Genomic DNA, 21,209 nt, shown 5'->3' on the forward strand with positions numbered 1-21,209 from the left:
GCAAGTAACACATTCAATGCGCAGTTGGAGCCTTTTAGCTAGCTTGTTCATCGCCACTGGTGGACATTAAACTAATGCTCCTCAGAAGGAGCAAAGTGAGCTTGCATGTGTAAGTCCTTGACTGACTCTAGACTGACTCTGCCTCTTAAAATCCCAACCTACTGGCAGCTAAAAGAACAGTCAAAACTGAGACTTATGATGTGAAGGACAAGAAAGCTCCACATTAGAAAAGCAGGAATAGCTAGGTAAACTTCTCCTGAATTTTAAGATTATGCACACCTACCAACTTGCTGGACATCATAAGGCAGAGTATTGCACTTCAATTAGCTACAATGATACCTGTCAGAGACTTGAAAAGGGACACACAGTTTGACTTTCGCGTGTCCTCAACAAAACGAAGAATCTCTGACAAAAAGGCACAAATCCAGTGGTATGTCTCTCTTATAAGATATGAGAGAGCTACTTATGATGCAAAGGTCCATCCTTGGCTAGTTCAAATGTCTGTAACCCACATGAAACAATATGTTTTAACAACAGGCTCTGTATATAAAACCTCTATAACATAGCCTTGCCATCAGTTGCACATTTGCTCCACCTAATATCTTTGTCTCTTGCGCGATCTTTGAACCTCCTTTCTCAAGAGAGAGATGAAATTTGCATGCTCCTTCTCCAAATCACTGCGATTAGGAAATAAGACACTGTTTCCAAAGTCCACAATCTTAAATGTGTGCAATCTACATGCAGGTTCTGAATACACAATGTTTTCAAGGTGTACATCATTGTGAAGAACCCCATGCTTATGTATTTCCTTCAAAGCAGCAGTTAACTTATGAAGAGATGAGGGGTCTATTCCCTTTAGACTGCATCCCTCTCTCTTGGTGGCAATGAATCCTACGGTACCACCCCAAACTGTACCAAAGCACACCAGCTGTGGAATAATCTCATCTTGCAATGATGCAAGCTTCTCATATGCATCAATCTCAGTTTTGAAATGAGGAAGATACTTGATAGATTCAAAAAACTCGAACATTTTCACCACTACATCCACTCCATCTATCACTCCACATCTGACAATGCATGTACTACCTCTTTTTATGACCTTGCCTAAATTTAGGCTTTCAAGTCTAAACTCCGATAAGTGAGAGAGCCACTTTAATGCAACATCCCTACCATCGTCAATGATTGCCTCTGCTCTCCCCATAGCTTCATGCCTCACTTCACTTGTTCTGCCTTGTCTTCCTCTTGTCCCACCTCGCCTTCCTCCTCTTGCTTGTCTTCCTCTTTCTCCTCCTGTCCCACCTTGCCTTCCTCTTGCTTCTAACGCTTGATCAAACATCACAATGTTTCTAGGAAGAACCCACTTTTGAGAAGGTTGTGTAATTGGAACTTGTGATGCATTCACTACATCACCATCCTTCGCCCTCCACAACATGTACAAATAGCATTGCTTTACCGTGGGATTTTTGTCTTTCGCCTCAAATGTCTTAGATACATAAAGTGTCTTGTCATTTGGATCTGCAGTCCTAAAAAAAAATACATGTTGCTCCTTGGAGGTTAAGGCTCCATACTGAACCTCTTCCACCACCATGTAATAATAAATCTGTGATAGTGCATTGATTATTTTCTTCCTCTCTCTCCCTCCCATTTCAAACATATCACAAAGGTGTCGTCCTCTTTTGAGAAAAAGCTGCCAAATTCCCTTTATCTCAATTGGGATTAATACTCCTTCCTCTTCCTTTTCCTCATCCTCAATTTCTGAGGCTGCTTCTTCTTCATCCTCAGAAGACTCCTCTTCACTGCTCTCCACTTCTTCCTCATCCTCAAAAGACTCATCAGAAGAACTGCTCTCCTCTTCAAACTCATCTTCGGACTGTCCTTGTGAATGGTTCAGTTTCTTTTTCTTCAGAACGAATGCTGCGTAGTCCACTGCTGATCGTGTAACTTTGCTTGATGAAGCTGCATTAATTATTGCATTGAATTTTAGTTTGCCTGCAGCTTTGTTGACACAATCAAATATGGTTCTCCGGCATGCTCCTCGAACCTCAGACTCGTCACGAAGCCCATCACAGTGACTGTAGTGATACCCCTGTCTCGGGTATGCAGATGAGTCCACCTCCACATATTGGAGTGTCCCCTTAACACTCTCCCAAAATTCCATGACTTCATAATCAAAATATGTCCACTTCAGCAATTGGTCTGATGTTCTCCCTCCTCCAACAGGGATGGTTTTTGAAGCACTCCTCCTTTTTCGTATTGGAAAGTACCTTTCTTTACGAAGGCTTTCCTCCATGACATTTGCGAGATTTGTAGCCACCATAATGGTTTTCCTGAGGTCCTAATACAGTCCTCCTGGCTTTTAGCTCCAAGCGCCAGACTTTCAACCTTGCCAAGCCTCGCGTTCCAGAGTTTGGCGGACCACCAACCTGTTGTTATGTCATGCAATCATGAGAACGATCACTTGAAGCCCAGTGATTACATGTTTTGCTACAACGAAGATGTCAAACTTGTTTCCCAAGATCCATAAAAATAAAATGTTCGAACAGTGCTTGCTTACATAACAGAAGAAGATTTGAGACTTAATGAAAAGCAGTTTAAAAGACTGCCTACTGACTTCAACATTTGCTGCTAGAAAGGAAACAGGCATACTATATACAACAGATTTGCTGTGTATAGCCAACGAAGATGAGGACCAAAAGCACAAACAGCAATCAGCATCACACAATCAGTGCTGCTCATTTTGATTGCAGTGAAATCAATTCGGCTGAAGAACGTACACTGATCATTAGGTTGATGAAGCCCAGCACTGCAGCCCACCGACCTGAAGGAAACCTCAACCCTAATGCTATGTCCAAACCTTGAAATAGTAGAAAAACGGCAAAAACATGCAAAAAAACCCACAAGTATTCACACACACACCTCCCCACATGCAACAAAAACATGCAGCCAAAACAACAAACTGACAAAACATAGAAAAACAACAAGAGCAGGCAACAAAAACAGAAAACAGACAACAAACAACCAAAACAAGGCTGGCACTAATTTGCAAACGGCGGCACTGCGTGAGGCAGAGAGAGAGAGAGAGAGAGAGAGAAGGGGGGGAGGGGGATTTGATTACATTTAGTCACAGAAACATAGGTAATTGGTCTAGCCATTTTCCTTACCAACAACTCTCACATTGGCAAATGTTATGGAAATCCAGGAGCTAAAGCATGGCAGCATAGGATACTATGGGTGAGGTGGAAAGTTTCGGTTGTCAAAATGAGAACAGGATGTCATCTCTGAGACTACAACATACTACAGCTGAGCATCAATGATTACAATGGCAAATTTACTCCCCAACAGGGATGACAGTGAGAGCCAGGTTCTTGATCTGGTGTCAAACGCAATAAGCTCTTGTCCCCGCAAGGAAGATCCTGTCGATACCGTGGCGGCAATGACTTGCCAACCACTGGGATTGGACGACCTTGGAGAAGAAAGCACAGAGTTCCAAGACCTGCATACGGCTCAGAACAAGAGGACCAGGTGCAGGGGTAGCAGGGCCATAACACGCCACTGAGAGTCCTTACTGAGGGAACTCCATCGACCCTCATCTTGGCCTTGGGCCAATCCTTTTAGGAGGCCACTTGTGCCCTCTAGTAGTTAACTCTTACTATCCTCCTCGTTCTACTGTCAAAGGAAACTTGTGCCTTCTCCCTTCCTCTTCTTTTCCTGTTGCTGCTGCTGCTCTTGCCCCCTCTGCTTCTTCCTCCCCTCATCCAATCCCAGGCCGTAGCAGGAGTTTCTTACCTTCATCAACGTTGTGCACGCTTGATTTGATCCTAGCTTCAGAGCACAGACGGCTGGCACTTACGTTCATCACTCTTGATGTTCTGCAAGATGGCATCTTCCTCCTCTTCTTTTGGGCTATTGCGGAAGAGGGCCCTGTAGTGCAAGACGGCACCTTTCACCTCTTCTGGTCTGTTGTAGAAGAAGAGGCCCCACCCTCGATGTATCCGCAGGGCCCTGAAATACAAGACAACACCTTTCGACTCTTCCGGGCCGTTGTATAAGAGGAGGCCCTAGCTTTGATGTCCATACGTTTTTTATCCAAGTCAAAGAAACTCAAGTGTCAGCAGGCTGTTCAGTTGTCTTATTGAGCCTCATTGTTGCATTTCATAAAGTTTCCTAAGAAGGCTGTGTTGGACTGTGGTGACGATTGAGGAAGGCCTGATCAGACACATTAGGTGCATGGCACATAATTGCAGGGCAATCTGTGATGAAGATGGCATAAAGAAACTCGTTTCTCGAACGCATCCAGTAGTGGCTACAAAGCTCTCTGGTATCTGCTAGAGTCTTACGTTGAAGACACCAGCAAAGTCAAATGGTGTCCTAGTGTTCCTCATTGTGGTTACACTACACGTGTCGAAGGGGATCCGTTCAGTGAAGTGGAGGGTTTGTGCGGGCAACAACTTTGTTTCAACTGCTAAATCCGAAGCTCTTGCGAGTCATGTTTCTTGAGCGATCCCAAATGAAGTACGTACTCTATGAGACTAACACAGAGGGAAGTCAGAGATTACCCATATATCCATTCTGCATATTGAGCTACACAACACCCCAAAGGCATTGCCAAGTGCTGGCTAACACGGATTCCTTACCAACAACTCTCACATTGGCAACTCGTTATGGAAATCCAGGAGCTCAGGCATGGCACCATAAGATGCTATGGGAGGTGGAAAGTTTCAGTTCAAAATGAGAACAGGATGTCATCTCTAAGACTACAACATACTACAGCAGAGCATCAATGATTACAATGGCAAATTTAAAACATCTTGTATTTAAAAAAAAGTTATGACGGCCAGGGTTTACAGCTTGGAGAATTAACCAAGCAAACACCATACTCGGTTAGAGAAGCGAGACGGCCTGGGTTTACAGTTTGGAGAATTAACCAGGTAAACACCAAACTCGGTTAGAGAAGCAAGCAGTTAAGGTCATTAGACTGGAGAGGTAGCTAACCAGATCCAGTGGCATGCTAGATCATCTCTGGAACTTCCAACCACAGTTCTGGGCATAATTCTGCTGCTTCTATCCATCGAGGAGTATTAAAGGTAAGAGACAGTAGTACATGAGGACCTGATCATTCCAAGGCAAGCATGATAGGTTGTGGAATCGTCCACGATAGGCTGTGGATAGGTACCAATTGATGGCATCACCGGCAAGGTACATAGCTGCCGTCAAAACTTTGCTATTTCCTGTCTTCTTAGTTGTTGCAAAATAAGCATTAAATTGATGCAACCAAGAATGAATAACTATAGCATCCATCTTACCGTCATACTTACTGAAAGTCAACTTTTCTGTGACTGGATGGTTGGAATCCGCGTCGTGGCTTGCGCCACTTGACGAACTTCCTCGATCTTTGGGTGGTTCGGTCTTCGAGGCTAGGATGTGGGAAATAAACTCTTGATGACGAATCTCCCTTTGAGCCTCTCGTTCATCGCGCTCGCGTTCGAAAGCAAGTCGATTTTCTTCTTGTTTTGCGGCAAGAGCAATGCGCTCACGTTCCTGAGCAAAGCGATTTTCTTCTTGTTTTGCGGCCAGTGTGGCGTTTCTTTCATCGCGCTCGCGGTCCTTGGCTTCTTGTGCACGGTCCTTTGCTGCTTTTTCTTCTGCTTTGCTTCCGAATTGTGCCAATGCAACTCGATTCATTTCTTGTTGTTGTGCCATCATGTCCAACATCGACTTGACCATCATCTCCATAGGAGTGAGGACAACTCGTGGCGTAGATGGCGAAGGGGGAGGGTTGGAAAAATATCCTGGTGGGGAGAATCCTTCGTCGCTTCTCTCATGCTCATCACCTGAATGCGAAGTATCCATGCCGCTTCGGGTGACGACCATGCACTAGGATCTTTGGTTCGTAAGTTCACGAGGAACTTGGTTTTTCAGGGTCTTGAGGTTCTCGAGGTTCTTGAGGTTCTTGAGTTCTGGGGTTCTTGAGGATCTTGAGGTTCTTGAGGGTTTCTTGAGCTTGCAAATCGCGTTGGAGAAGGATCTTCTCTTCACCCGAGTTCTACCCTTTTCTGCGGGCGCACCCCTTGGCGGCCTTGCGCTCACACCAAGGTTGCTTTTTCCCACCTCACGTCGATTGGCCGGCCGCTAAGTGCACGGTCCGCTCTCAATGAGTGAAAAGAGACACAAGGGGAGGCTGGACAAGCCCTTCTTTCTTGGGATTCCTGTCACTCTTCAACAAAACACGATTAGGAATCGCCACGTCCAAGTAAACTTGGGTTCGTGCGATCACAACAAGCAAAAAAAATTCTTGTGGTTCTTGTGGTTCTTTCCTTGAGTAATGTAGAACACTTCCAAAGCTCTGATACCAATGTAAGGTGCAGCGGAATGAATGTTGTATTTTCTCAAGATTAGTGATCTTTATTGCTCAAGGTTCCTTTTAGTTCTTAGGGAAAGAGAGAGCTTTCCGTCTTGTAGAGTGTTGTGGTCACGAACAAGTGAGTGGATATTGTGTGCAAGTGGATGAGACTGAGAGAAGGAGAGAGAAGAGATACGACACCTGAGAGGTTGTAAAACCCTCCTCCGAAGGCCCCATTCTCGTCGGCGAGAGTGGTCTACTTTGATTGCACAAAGGTGTACAATGCGTATGCAATGGACTGATGCAAATGGGACCTTGCCGATGACGACGACGGTGATGACGACGACAACTTGGTGGCTGAAATCTGTGGACTTTTATCTACTGATTTTCATGGACTCTTTCGGGGCTGAAATCCTCTGTTTATGGCTGTCTTCAAGGGCTGAAAATGATGCGTCTGACGGGGGTCAAGCTGAGGCCAAAAACGCTGACTCTGGTACCTGTTTTAGCTGCGTTTTCTGCTGATGATGGAGGCTGAAAAATGCTGGTTACTGCAGGTCTAGGCAATGCTGAAATTCGCTGGAAAAGGCTGAGATTGGCTGGAGTTTTTGCTATGGAAAACGCTGATGAAGGGGTAGCGTTTTTGCAATGAAAAATGCTGGGCTGAGGGTGTTGTGGGGCGATCATGCAAGGGGGGGAATGCGGGGGATCTGATGTGGCCGCAGTAACTGCAAGAGAACACACCGGGCTGATGTCTGCATCCAAAACACTAGGGCTCTGATGGTGTAGGCGATGGATCTTGATGCTGAGGGGGGTACTGCTGAGAAGTTGCCTGTTGAGCGGGAAGCTCCTGCTGCCTCTTCTGCCAGAAAGTGCTAACTTGGGTTTGCTTATATATTAACTTAGCAAAATTGCCCTACCTACTTTTGTTGGAAAGTCACTTAAAAATAATAAGTGAGAATACCAAAAAATAGGAAAATAGGCTAAATGCATTGGAAAATTCCCCTAACTGATGCTAATGGATTCTGATGGGAATTCCAATGATCATGTTGTGTGCAACCGGAGGATATGCATCTATGCTAAGTGACTGGGCATGCACGGTCTACGAATAGACTCACAAAGTGCCAGATCACTGCTAATCTAAACTGACTTGACTGACGGGAACCCTGTTATGGTGTAGCTTGTCCACGGACACATAGGGTTGGGATGTGTCACGTGACAGTATCGAGGTTGTAGGCTCATATGTCTACTTGGGGGTGACTTTTACCGCGGCATCAGGGGCCTTTTCCATGACACAAGCAGCCAGAGACAGACTGACCAGGGGGTACTCCGCACTCGCATTGATGGAGAGAGAGTGCCACCAGGCACACTTTCAAGAGCCCCGTACGAAGGGGTGGTTTTTTGACACTCTGGTTACACCGGCTCTTATGTATGGGGCAGCCATATGGGGACCTGGCTTGGCAGACTCGATCTGGCCTTTGATAGAGCGCCCACAAGTACTGATGATCTCCACAATGATCCGCAGCAAGCCGTCCGTTCCACATGATATAGTCAGAGCAGAGCTAGCAGTCCCACCTATGCTAGTAGAGGCACTGTTTCAGACGGTTTGCTTGTTACATAGACCACAGAGTATGGATAGGGACCGCATTGCCTATGGAGCACTACAGGCATCACAGTCTATGGCACTGGCGGGAGATGCCTCTTCTTGGTATGGACAGACCAGCGAGTGGTTCACTAGACATGGGCTTGATATAGATCGACTACCACCCCTCCAGTATGACATCCATGCACCTACTTATACTCTCACTCATCAGGAGAGGAATAGGATCATCAGGCAGGAGATTTCCCATATTTACATTGAGAGGACATGGATCAGCCCCAAGCAGCCACTACAGACGAAAATGCTCCACTATCATGAGCATTTTCTCCAGATATCAGATCAGGGCTTCATAGACACTCCTCAGTATATGCAGCAGTACATGCCACATCACCTACGGGTAGCCATCGGCCAGCTCCGAGTCTCATCACACCAGCTTGAGATTGAGCGGGGCAGAGCCAGAGGCATACCACAAGAGAACCGGACTTGCCCAGTGTGTCAGACAGAGGTGGAGACGGAGGAGCACTTCATGCTACGATGCCCAGCTTAGACAGAGATTTGGGATTGAGGGCACTCTCCAGACATGCATGAGAAGGAGAGACTAGACTCATGTGGGCCATTTCATCACAGGAGCACTCCATATACGTGAGGAGTCTACACGACCACGACCACATGACATTGGAGGTGTTCAGCGGACGATCACTCAGTTTTTCCAGAGAATGACTTCAGGGGATCCCACACAGCCGAGGACGATTGGGCTGACACTCGAGCAGGCAGAGGCACAACGAGCACGACGCCGACCCCGGGAGTTAGGATACCGACGGCCTCGTCTATACCAGCAGGATATACTGAAGATCCGTACACTTCATGAGCAACAGCTGGAGAGGGCCCGCTCCACCACACATCGGAGCACCCACTTACATCGGGTTTTTCAACCCCTCCCCCCCATGTACCACTTTTTATACCCATCACCCATTACACACTACTAGCCAGCTCTGATACGGGTATGCCCTCACACTTTTACTTTCATTCAGCACAAGGTAGTCATTTTCTTCTGTGACAGAGCTACATCCACAACCATGTATTCATATGGTCAGTATCTGCGGTGCCAGAGCCATATATACCCACACCACCACACTGCACATCCCAGTTCTAGATTAGCTTTCATTTCAGCATTTTCTTTTCCGGACACCCAGACTACCACTAGATGTACATTGATTTGTCTCATAGGCCGACTTCGGCCTTTAAAAGACGTAAATAAAGCTCTCTCTCTCTCTCTCTCTCTCTCTCTCTCTCTCTCTCTCTCTCTCTCTCTCTCTCTCTCTCTCTCTCTCTCTCTCTCTCTCTCTCTCTCGTCCATACTCTATCGCTGCCCCTCCCTTGCCATACCTCCTCGCGTTCCCCCACTCGCCCAGCTACCACACCCGCTGCTAGGGTGGATGCACACGTGCGCTTAGTGGCTCTTTTTCGGACGGCGATCGAGCATGCGGAAGCTGAACGATAAAGCCGACCCCCTAGAGGATGCCATTCAAAAGTGCAAAGAGGAAATGACGGAGACCATTACCAAGATGAACCGCAATCTCTTGGGCACAATAAACATGCTAGAAGGACGCGTGCTGATCCAAGAGAGCAAGATAAATACGCTGGAAGACCGAATTACGACTCAAGATGAAGAGATTGCGTCACTCAAGAAAGATCTCGCCGAAGCACGATCAAGAAACACACTGGAAGAGGGCGAACTGCAACCCTCAGTAATCGAAGAAATCAACACGATCAAGGAGCAAGTACGGGCCATTAAAGAGGGAGAAGAGCAACACAAAGAAATGACGACTTCTTGGGTGGATGTTCTTACCAAAACTCAACAGAAGGCGGATGAAGCCGAGAAATGGATTAAGGTGGCCAAGAAAGGAAAAGGCAAGGAGATAACGCCCACGTCCACACCCACTATCATTAATCAGACACTAGAGGAGGAGCAAAGAAGACGCACGCTTTACATGTGAGAATTTGCGGTCTTAAAGACAAAGGCAATGTGGACGAAGAGGTAAAAGAACTCATAGCCTTGATGGGGGCTCATGAGCCGACGCACACAAGAGCATGGAGAGTGGGCAACATAAAGAAAAATGGAAGCAGTGGGGAAACCTCAAAAGAAAGAGCACTCATTCTCCGTTTTCCCTCCATGGAAGCGAAGAAGTCCTTCTTGAAGAAAATACCAACTCTTAAAGAGACTGGCATCTTTCTCGGGGATGATCTCACCCTCTCGCAGATCGCTCATATGCAGGAAGTAATGCCGGAGATTAGAACGGCAAGGGGAAAAGGCAAGATTGCCTTTTATCGAGATGGAAGAGTGGTAATACTAGAGCGACGCTCCACATGACGGTCCGAGACTTATGGGACCACACTCAAAGTGGCTGCCTGGAATTGTAATGGATCTATGCGTCTTGACGTGGGTGCTTTTGAGGATAGCTTTACTGGAAGAGACATCATCTTTTACTCTGAGACACACCAGGCCCCTAGGTAATCCATGCCTCACATCAGGGATACAGGTGGGAGACAGCTTACAGACAGGAGACACGCTCAGAGCACAGAGGACGAGGCTCGGGGGGAGTGGCAGTGTTATTTAGAGAGGATCTACAACCATTGATACATATAGCCCGCAGGGATGAGCAGGCTAGGTACATGTGGGTGAGATTGAAAGCAGAGACAGGCAGATATCTCTACCTTGCTATTTGCTACTTTCCCCCGAGTACATCAGTTTATGCATCACCCAAAGGACAGTCCCCTTTCTCTATTTTGGATGATGACATATGGGAGTTCTCTAGAGATGGTGACATTATCATCCTAGGGGACTTCAATGCTAGGACTGCCCATCACCAGACAGTGTTTTATGATACTTCACAGATGCTAAGAGAGCTAGATGTTGTAGAGATGGGTCTGTCCAGACTATCACACGATGTGGAATATACTGAGTATGGGCGACACCTGATAGACATGGGCACCGCACGTGGATTGGCCATCTTGAATGGCCTACAGAGATTTCCTGCTGCGGGAGGTTTTACATGCTTCCCACACAGACATGGAGCCAGCACAGTGGACTATGTCATGGCACAATCGAATCTCATCTCTAATATCCAGGATCTCACAGTTGGGCCCAGACCGGTCGGGGTGGCAGTGGATCACGCTCTGGTGTCGATGACCATCTTCTTCCAGTTCAGTGTAGCACACAGGCCACGGGTAGCAGCCCCTACTCGCTACACCTTCACACGGGAGACAGATTCTGTATACATAGACGGGATCTACAGACGCCTATGCATTGAGGACCCGGGGCGACCTCTGGAGGAGCTAACTACTATACTGACACAGACATTACATGATGCAGCAGCAAAGGCATACCCACACACCCAGCCTAAGCAGAAATGCCCATCAGGGAGCATGCCTCAAAACAACTGGTACGATGAGGAGTGCCGCCAGACTAGAGCCAGACTTCAAAGGGAGGTAGGTGCTTTTGGGGGACGTCACTCACAGACAGTCACAGATTGACTTCCGACGCCTGGTGCGGCGGAAGAAGAGGGCTTTTTTGGCTCGACTCGAGCAGGATCTATACCAGCTATTCTTGAGTCAGGACTCGCGTGAGGCGTGGCAGCTCTCTCATGAGCAGTCCCCCCCCCCCCCCCCCCCCCCCCTGCTATTTCCTCCACAGAGATCTGGGGTCAGTACGCATCATCTTGTACACAGAGCCGCCCCTTCCCAACCCCCCCGATCCATGCCCACAAACATGTGCTTTTTTCACCGCTGAGATGGTGAAGAAAGCTATTGACAGGATGAGGACTGGGAGAGTATATGATCATGATGGCTTAGTCGCTGAGCATTTCATGCATGCCAAAGACCTACTAGCACAGCTTCTAGCAGTTATGTTTACCCGTGCCATGTGTGAGGGCCTACCAGACACTTGGAACCTATCTACGATCGTACCTATCTTCAAGTCAGGAGACCCCATGGAGCCTGGGAATTATCGCACTATCACGATTGCGACACACACTGGCACGGTTGTATGCATCCATTATTGAGCAACAGCTGAGTAGATGGGCAGAGAGGGAAGGAATGCGTGCAACTGGGCAAGCAGGGTTCAAGAGAGGCTTCTCTACTCTTGACCATATCTTGACACTCAGGGCCATCATCGAGGAGGGCAGATCTCATGGGAGACGGATCTATTGTAGCTTTGTGGACTTCCGCAAAGCTTTTGACACAGTACCCAGAGCTAGATTGATGCGCAGATTACAGGAAATGGGAGTACCCACAGAGCTCATTTGGGGGATCATGGCATTGTACAGATCAGTAGTAGGGCATGTACGCACCCCTGACGGACTTTCTAGACCAGTTCACTCCACTATTGGGGTGAAGCAGGGTTGCCCGCTCTCTCCTACTCTTTTCAGTATGTATGTGGATGAGGTTTCTCACTACATTGAGAGCGATGGTGATAGAGGTGCTGTAACCGGCCTGTTCAATCCAAAAAGGGCGGTAGACTTTACTTTAAACCTTGATTTAGCTTTCACCCATTATTAGTCGTCTATTTTACCTGTACTTTCAAGACACAACAAAGGGGAGAGGGATACAGGCTGCTAGATTGCACCTGTATGAGTAGACAGACACCAGATTGGCCCCTAACTTAGGCGCCCCTTTCGGTATTTCTTTATTGTTCAAAAGAGGGAATAAACGCTGTGGTTCCTACAAGCTGCCCCGCACAAACTCGGCTGAATTTCCACTGTTCCAGCCCGATTTCGGCAGCATAACTGTACTAGAACCCTTCACGGTCAGTATTCCCACGCATTGACTGACTTTCCCGACGCATACGGGCACTTTGCAAAACCTGGCGAGAATCTGCAGCACGCTGAATTCTCTGTTTTCAGCCCTGAAAATACGCCAGATCGCCTGTACAGCGGTCCCCTTGCGTCCCCGAACCTCCTGGGGGTATTAGGGTCCGTTTAGGGCCAAAACCCTAAACCTGCAAAAATACACAGCAGGCTGTAATTCACTGTTTCGGGCTCCGTTCCGCGTGCCGGTCGCATCCCTAGCAAGTCCTCGAGCTCCCGCACCTGTAGGGCTACTTGCCCTTTGAATCGGACGAGATTTCTGGCGTGAAACCTCTCCGAATTCACCTGTACCTGCGGGGGGATTAGCCGCTAGCTAATCCAGTACCTGTGCAAGAGGCTCTTGCCTCGGCAATCGCGCATGAACCCACACAACTGTACATTGGTCAAATGAAGAGCCCACTAGAGGGGCATAACATACTGCCAAAGGGGAGAGAGAGGGCAGTGCGTAGCGTGCAGGGCATCACTCCTGGCACCGCACTGTGCATAAGAGGGAAAGCAAGCACTCCATAGCTCTTAACCTGTGACAAATCTGAAAATGAGGCTCTTGCCCTCCTAAATTCAGCGCCACTTCTTGTTGCATGAGGCAAGTGCACCAGAAGGTGCCACTTGGCACTTTTACAAGCATTTTCCCGTTTCGGGGTTGCCGCCTAAAAATATCCCAACCGGTTGCCCAGTTGACTTCACGGCAGAGTAAGAAAATGTTCCCTTTGTCATTCCGGAGGTAATGACGCCAACACATTTTCAGGTCCCAAAATAGCAGTTCCCTAAATTTTAGGAGATGCTGCCATTGTATCTTTCTAGGTCATCCGACCCTCTTTGTACACTGCGGCCACATCCAGAACTGAAATGTAGCCTCTGTAGCAAAGGATTCCACTTTGGCTAGTCAATGACCCCACTTGGCTAACCCTAGTCCTTGTCCAACCTTAGTGCTCTCTTGCCCTCAGGCCTGGACTCCCTCTGGACAGTTCCACACTAGCTATGCAATGCAGGGCAGTTAGATTTCCCGAGGGGTGTTTCCAAAAAGTGAAAGTAAATAGATAATAAGAAAGAAATCAACAAAAAGGATAGATAGTAGTCACACGCTGGTGACATACCCCCCTCCTGAAATCTCAAACGTCCTCGTTTGCATCTATGTCGTACATGCTTACTGTCAACACTGATGTATTCAACACCTGTCGACACATATACGACACATACATGCTCATTGTCAACCCTGGTGTATTCAACACCTCGTCGACTCATGTATTGCCTGCGTGTGAACCCTGTCCCAATGACATAGTGGTAGCTTCGCACTCTGCCATTGCTTTGAGTCACTAACTTTCCAATGACAAAATGGTAGCTGCACATTTTGCCACTGTCTTATAGTACACGTTGGATCCCGTAACACTTTCGAGCATACCCAAACCGACAGTTTAAGAATGCAGTTACACATGTACTCTTCAATAGAAGCAATCACTGTATCCTTGACAAACTGACAAGAAATACTCACTTCTATAGCACTAACCAAACTTTTGGACATTCCATAAGAGCAATTGCCAAACTGACAATCTGTACAGCTCTAACATTCATGTAACAGGTATTTCATTTGAGCTCACTTTAAATACCATGTACATCATTTGTTTCAGAAGCCATTGTCACACTGACAATCCATTTAGCTTTGAAACTCAAGGGGTCAAGGTAGGTTGCAAATCGAAGGCTTCCAGGTAAAGTGATAACACAGTTGGTGACTCTGCAAGTTCACCTTCTTCCATCCACTTAGCATCCATTGGTGGATAGTTTCTGAACTTTACCAAGTAACGCCTAGCAACCTTGCCTTTCACTTTCCTTTCTTTGTGTGCCAAAATCTGTTCAGGGACCAAGATCTCGTCAAGTTCCTCGACTTCCGGCTGATCTTCAGCTGGTATATCTTCTGGCACATCACCCACATAGGGTCTGAGAAGACTCACATGAAACGCATTGTGAATCTTCCAACTGTCAGGCAATTTCAGCCTATATGTAACATCACTGATTATGTCGCATACTTGAAAAGGCCCATAGTAACGCATGCTGAGCTTTGGAAAGAGTCTTTCCTTGCCCTTCATCTTCTTTAACCTTGCCTTTTCAAACCGTAGAAGCACCCAATCACCAAGTGAATATACCACTTCACGACGGTGACGATCAGCTGCTTTCTTTTGCTTTGCCTGAGTCCTTTCTAAGGCCGCTTTGACCTTCTTGTACATTTCATCCATGTCTTGAACATACTTATCTGCTTCAAATATCTTGTCCTTTGTATGCAGTATGGGAGGAACTTTCTTGCCACCTTCAACTATCTCAAAAGGTGCCTTGCCAGTTGATGAATGCACTGTATTATTGTATGCATACTCCACCAATGGCAAATACTGCTCCCACTTTCCTTTATGCTCTGACACATAGCACTTCAGCAGATCTAGGACAGTAGAATTTGCCTCTTCTGACTGCCCATCTGTTTGAGGATGAAATGACGAAGAGAATTTGAGCGTGGTACCCATATTCTCAAACAAGCCTTTCCAGAACAAACTAGTCATGCGTGGATCACGGTCGCTAATAATCGACTGTGGCATGCCATGATACTTGAAAATATTGCTCATAAACAAGCGTGCCATCTGATCTGGCTTTATCTTCTTCCTGACAGGAATAAAATGAGCCTGTTTGCTGAATCTGCAAATAATGGTCCAAATACCATCATTTCCTGTCTGGGTTCTTGGAAGATCAAAGATAAAATCCATAGCAATACTTTCCCATGGTTTATCTGGAATAGGTAGTGGTTGCAATAACCCTGGTGCCTTTTGCCTGTCAAACTTGACCTTTTGGCATATTAGGCATTCTCGCACAAAGGCATCCACATCCCTTCTCAATGTAGGCCAATAGAAGAATGTCTCAACCGCTTTAACTGTAGCATCGATACCACGATGCCCTGCATACGGTGGGACATGACTCTCTTCCATAACTTTGCGTCGCAATGGCTTTGTGACACACAATCTGCCATGCATCATCATGAACCCGTCTTTAAGAAGATAGTGTTCATGACGTTGTCCATCCATTAGTTGCTCGAAGACCCTTGCAAAATCTTCATCATTTGCATACTGTTCTCTCATATCATCAAGTTCATGATGATAAGGAATCGACACAGCTGAAATTTGTGGCTTTCTTGACAAGGCATCAGCCACAACGTTCTTCTTGCCTTCCACATGCACAATCTGAAAATGGAACATGGACAAGATATTTGCCCATCGCATATGCTTCTCAGATAACTTTGTCTGTGTCAAGAAGTATCGCAAGGTCTGATGATCCGTTTGGACAACGAAATCTGCACCTAGCAGGTAGTGTTTCCAACTTAAGAGCGCATGAATCACAGCCAGTAACTCTTTCTCATAGACCTGCATGGTCATCTCTGGCCCTTGCAAAATTCTGCTCTCATAGGCTACTACCCTGCCATCTTGCATTAGCACAGCACCAATGCTACTACCGCAGGCATCACATTGGACCACAAATGACTTCCTAAGATCTGGCAACACAATGACTGGATCCGAAGTCATCTTTTCCTTTAAGAGATTAAAAGCTGAAATCTCTTTTTGTGTCCATCTAAAGGTGACTGCCTTCTTTTGAAGAGCATGTAAAGGTGAAGCAATCTCAGCGAAATTTCGGATAAACCTTCTGTAATAGGAGCATAGTCCCAAAAAGCTTCGGACATCATGCACCGTCTTCAAATTTGGCCATGACTTGATCGCTTCGACTTTTGCAGGATCCATTCTGACACCGTCCTTTGAGACAATGTGTCCCAGAAAGTGAATCTCTTCCAGAAAAAACTCACTTTTCTTTGCATTGATGAGCAACCTATGACTGCGTAGCTCTTTGAATACAATGACCAAGTGATGCCTATGCTCCTCTTCATTCTTTGAGTAGACTATCATGTCATCAAAGAATGTACCAACAAACTGCTGGTGTGGACGGAAAATTCTGTCCATCATCCTATTAAACGTAGCAGGAGCATTTGTGAGACCAAAGGGCATCACTAAAAATTCGTAAAGGCCAAACGTTGTTCTAAAAGCAGTCTTGTGCACATCCTCTGATCTAATGCGGATCTGATGATACCCACTCTTTAGATCTATCCTGCTAAACATAGCTGCTCCTTCTAATTTGTCCATAATATCATCAATTCTAGGTATAGGGAACCTATTCTTGATGGTATTCTTGTTCAGTGCACGGTAGTCGATGCACATACGGTCTCTCTGGCGGTAATTGAGACGGTAATGAATCGGAAAAACAGTCACTATACTGTTGTAAAAACATTGACCTTTCTTTATCTAGCACAGATAAATTTGATTCATCAAAATCTGACACTTCACGTGCAAAAACCAAGTACGCAGAAAGATGCTTTTTCATTACAGAAGTAATAGCAGAAGCTGATACAGTAGGAATAGACTCCCCTTTAAGCTTTACATCCAGAATGTGAGTCTTTCCCCTGCTCTGTACAGTGATCTTTTTGTTGTAGGCATCCATGATTCCCTGTACACGAAATAACCAAGGAATACCTAACAACACATCACATCCGTCCAGTGGCATGATGTAAAATTCTTCAGCATCTACATAGGACTGGATATGTAGACGCAACTTTCCAATGATGGGTGTCACAGCCTCTGTATGGCCAGGACATGCCAAACCTGCCTCTGCTGTATACCCCATCTCTTCAGGTCTGATTCCCAACTTTGAAGCCAATTCTGGGGAAATGAAGTTGGCTTTGGCACCTGGATCAAAGAAGATAAGCACTGTTTGATCCCTAACCTTTCCCCATGCTCTGCAAAGCTCACTTGCATCTGAATTTGGCTTGTCGCCCACCATATCTGGCACTAGACCAGCCATGGGCTTCTTTCCTTTCTTGTCTTCCTTGTCTTCAGAATCAGCTGGCCTTTTCTTTGTAGGACAGTTGTAAGCGATGTGGCCAGGCTGCTCACATATAAAGCATTTGTTCTCTGTCCTCAGGACCTTCTTTTGCTCTTCTGACTTGCGAGGAAAACGTCTTTTCCATTTCTTTGCTGGTCCTTTTTCTGATTCAGCCGTAGCTTTGTCTTTCCCTGTGTTGGCCGACTCCTGAGTCCCTTTAGGAGCCTCATTGGGAACGTGCTTCTTGGCTGAATTTTTCTTGCCTGATCCTGCCTTGACGCCAGTGTTAAATTCACAATCTTCTCCCTTGAGCAAACCATTGCCAGTGTTTGCTACCTCGATGAGCTGCGTCAAAGTAGTGACTTTTGTCTTCGTACAGTACTTTCTCAATCCTTTAGGTAGGCCACAACAGTATTTTTCAATCTGTTCTGTCAATGGCACAAACCTATAGGAAGTTACTGGAAGTAGAGCTTTCCAAAACTTCCGATTGTAATCATCCAGATTTCTGCAAGTGGCAGCATTAAGCTGGTGCCATTCTGTCATGACATCTGCTTCGAAATCATCAGATAACCATGCTGCTGCAAAAATCTGCTTGAAGTAAATCCATGTGGACGGAGCTTGCCCTTGAAGCAATAAAGTTGTCCACCATTGTCCCGCATTCCCTGTCAAGAAAGTGGCTGCCTTGCGGACCTTTGAAGCCTCTGTAAAGTTTCCCCCTGCATAGGCCTTATCAAACTGCTGGAGGAATGAAAGAGCCTTCTTCCTGTCATCAAACCCTGTAAAGGTCGTGAATGACACACCTTTGCCACCTTCTTTGTACGGAGTTGGCCTCTCCAGCGGCGTTAAATTGTCATATGGAAGTGACTGAAACATGGGAACACTAATAGGGTTCATCTGTGTTCCTTGGCCGCTATTAACTTGACCTGGAAATGCCATATTTGGCTGCTGATTTGTAATTCCAGCCATGCCAAAATTTGCTTGTGGCATCCCAAATTGTCCCTGAGTGCTTTGAAACCCTGGTTGCATACCCATGACACTGTACATGGGGTTAGGCATCATCGTTTGAGCACCCGCAAACACTGTTCCTGGCGTATAAAACTGATTTCCAGGTGCATGACCAGCCATGCTCTGGAATACCGATCCACCTCCAAAATAGCCAGGGTGTATTGAAGGTGGTGGGAAGACCTGTTGCATAGCCTGTAAGTTGCTTCCCTGCCCATTAGAACCAGCTATAGGCTGCTGAAAGGTGGCGGGCTGAATTGGTACAGCTTGAAAAACTGGCATCTCAGCCACCTGTTCTTGCACCTTAGGCATACGTTGTGGAGACTGCATGTTCTCCGTCAAGTGTACAGGTGTTTCCATTGACTGTGCGGTATGAATCACCTGTGTTCGAGCCTTAACAGGCTTTTGAATATGATCCAGTGACCCAACTTGCTGAGACGGAACCGGAGGTTGCAGAAAGGCTAAAAACCTCGGATTCTGCATTACTTGTGTGAACATAGCCACAGCAGTAGCCAACTGGGTCCTGAATATATCATCATCAGTCTGTGGTGGTCTTGAGGACTCACCCACTTCATGTGTCTGTTGACCCTGTGAAGAGGAAACCTCTTCAGTCACATCATCTGGTCTGTCAGCCATAATTACAATTCCCTGTGTCTGGTCTATGATCCCCTGTGTCTTCAAGCCCAAAACTGACCAAGGCTCACTTCTATGGGAAAAAGTGATTTAGTCCCGGCAACGGAACCATGTAACCGGCCTGTTCAATCCAAAAAGGGCGGTAGACTTTACTTTAAACCTTGATTTAGCTTTCACCCATTATTAGTCGTCTATTTTACCTGTACTTTCAAGACACAACAAAGGGGAGAGGGATACAGGCTGCTAGATTGCACCTGTATGAGTAGACAGACACCAGATTGGCCCCTAACTTAGGCGCCCCTTTCGGTATTTCTTTATTGTTCAAAAGAGGGAATAAACGCTGTGGTTCCTACAAGCTGCCCCGCACAAACTCGGCTGAATTTCCACTGTTCCAGCCCGATTTCGGCAGCATAACTGTACTAGAACCCTTCACGGTCAGTATTCCCACGCATTGACTGACTTTCCCGACGCATACGGGCACTTTGCAAAACCTGGCGAGAATCTGCAGCACGCTGAATTCTCTGTTTTCAGCCCTGAAAATACGCCAGATCGCCTGTACAGCGGTCCCCTTGCGTCCCCGAACCTCCTGGGGGTATTAGGGTCCGTTTAGGGCCAAAACCCTAAACCTGCAAAAATACACAGCAGGCTGTAATTCACTGTTTCGGGCTCCGTTCCGCGTGCCGGTCGCATCCCTAGCAAGTCCTCGAGCTCCCGCACCTGTAGGGCTACTTGCCCTTTGAATCGGACGAGATTTCTGGCGTGAAACCTCTCCGAATTCACCTGTACCTGCGGGGGGATTAGCCGCTAGCTAATCCAGTACCTGTGCAAGAGGCTCTTGCCTCGGCAATCGCGCATGAACCCACACAACTGTACATTGGTCAAATGAAGAGCCCACTAGAGGGGCATAACATACTGCCAAAGGGGAGAGAGAGGGCAGTGCGTAGCGTGCAGGGCATCACTCCTGGCACCGCACTGTGCATAAGAGGGAAAGCAAGCACTCCATAGCTCTTAACCTGTGACAAATCTGAAAATGAGGCTCTTGCCCTCCTAAATTCAGCGCCACTTCTTGTTGCATGAGGCAAGTGCACCAGAAGGTGCCACTTGGCACTTTTACAAGCATTTTCCCGTTTCGGGGTTGCCGCCTAAAAATATCCCAACCGGTTGCCCAGTTGACTTCACGGCAGAGTAAGAAAATGTTCCCTTTGTCATTCCGGAGGTAATGACGCCAACACATTTTCAGGTCCCAAAATAGCAGTTCCCTAAATTTTAGGAGATGCTGCCATTGTATCTTTCTAGGTCATCCGACCCTCTTTGTACACTGCGGCCACATCCAGAACTGAAATGTAGCCTCTGTAGCAAAGGATTCCACTTTGGCTAGTCAATGACCCCACTTGGCTAACCCTAGTCCTTGTCCAACCTTAGTGCTCTCTTGCCCTCAGGCCTGGACTCCCTCTGGACAGTTCCACACTAGCTATGCAATGCAGGGCAGTTAGATTTCCCGAGGGGTGTTTCCAAAAAGTGAAAGTAAATAGATAATAAGAAAGAAATCAACAAAAAGGATAGATAGTAGTCACACGCTGGTGACAGGTGCACAGTGGCAGGGACATGGATTCCACTTTTGTTATATGCTGATGATATAGTGTTGATCTCCGAATCTCCAGAGGGAATGCAACGTCAATTGGATGCTTTGCATAGGTTTGCCCACGAAAGTGGTTTGTCTGTCAACCTTGGTAAAACCAAGGTTATGGTGTTTAATACCACCCCACAGTGGATCAGGAGGTCAGCACCTACATTCACATACGCCCAGGAGACTATGGAGTACACAGATGCTTACACTTACCTTGGAGTGGTTTTTAGCGGACCTGCATTCTCA

At 46.7% G+C, this 21,209-nt stretch overlaps 2 protein-coding genes across 7 annotated transcripts in view; one reads left to right on the forward strand and one right to left on the reverse strand.

The window, feature by feature from the left end:
- Positions 1-291: 291 nt before the first annotated feature.
- Positions 292-21,209, reverse strand: part of LOC147424498 (uncharacterized) — a 30,058-nt gene continuing 9,140 nt past the window's right edge. For 4 of the 6 annotated variants that reach the window (XM_086500782.1, XM_086500784.1, XM_086500783.1 and 1 more), the window contains exon 2: positions 292-2,423. In XM_086500782.1, the coding sequence (XP_086356908.1) occupies positions 596-2,317 (1,722 nt within the window). In that variant the 5' untranslated portion in view covers positions 2,318-2,423 and the 3' untranslated portion in view covers positions 292-595. Of the gene's footprint in view, positions 2,424-4,992; positions 7,200-21,209 lie in introns of all 6 variants that reach the window. The other 2 variants (XM_086500787.1, XM_086500785.1) reach the window with 2 other exon arrangements.
- LOC147424499 (uncharacterized) lies at positions 7,223-8,492 on the forward strand. Its single transcript, XM_086500788.1, has one exon. The coding sequence runs from the start codon at positions 7,627-7,629 to the stop codon at positions 8,482-8,484; it is 858 nt and encodes a 285-aa protein (XP_086356914.1). The 5' UTR covers positions 7,223-7,626; the 3' UTR covers positions 8,485-8,492.

The sequence above is a fragment of the Adiantum capillus-veneris genome, chromosome 25 (assembly GCF_014529385.1).
Source record: "Adiantum capillus-veneris isolate H3 chromosome 25, ASM1452938v2, whole genome shotgun sequence".
In the NCBI taxonomy this organism is placed as follows: Eukaryota; Viridiplantae; Streptophyta; class Polypodiopsida; order Polypodiales; family Pteridaceae; genus Adiantum; species Adiantum capillus-veneris.

Bases quoted from the DNA above. Each gene is read 5' to 3' on its own strand.
- LOC147424499 (XM_086500788.1), top strand. From the start codon at position 7,627: ATGACACAAGCAGCCAGAGACAGACTGACCAGGGGGTACTCCGCACTC.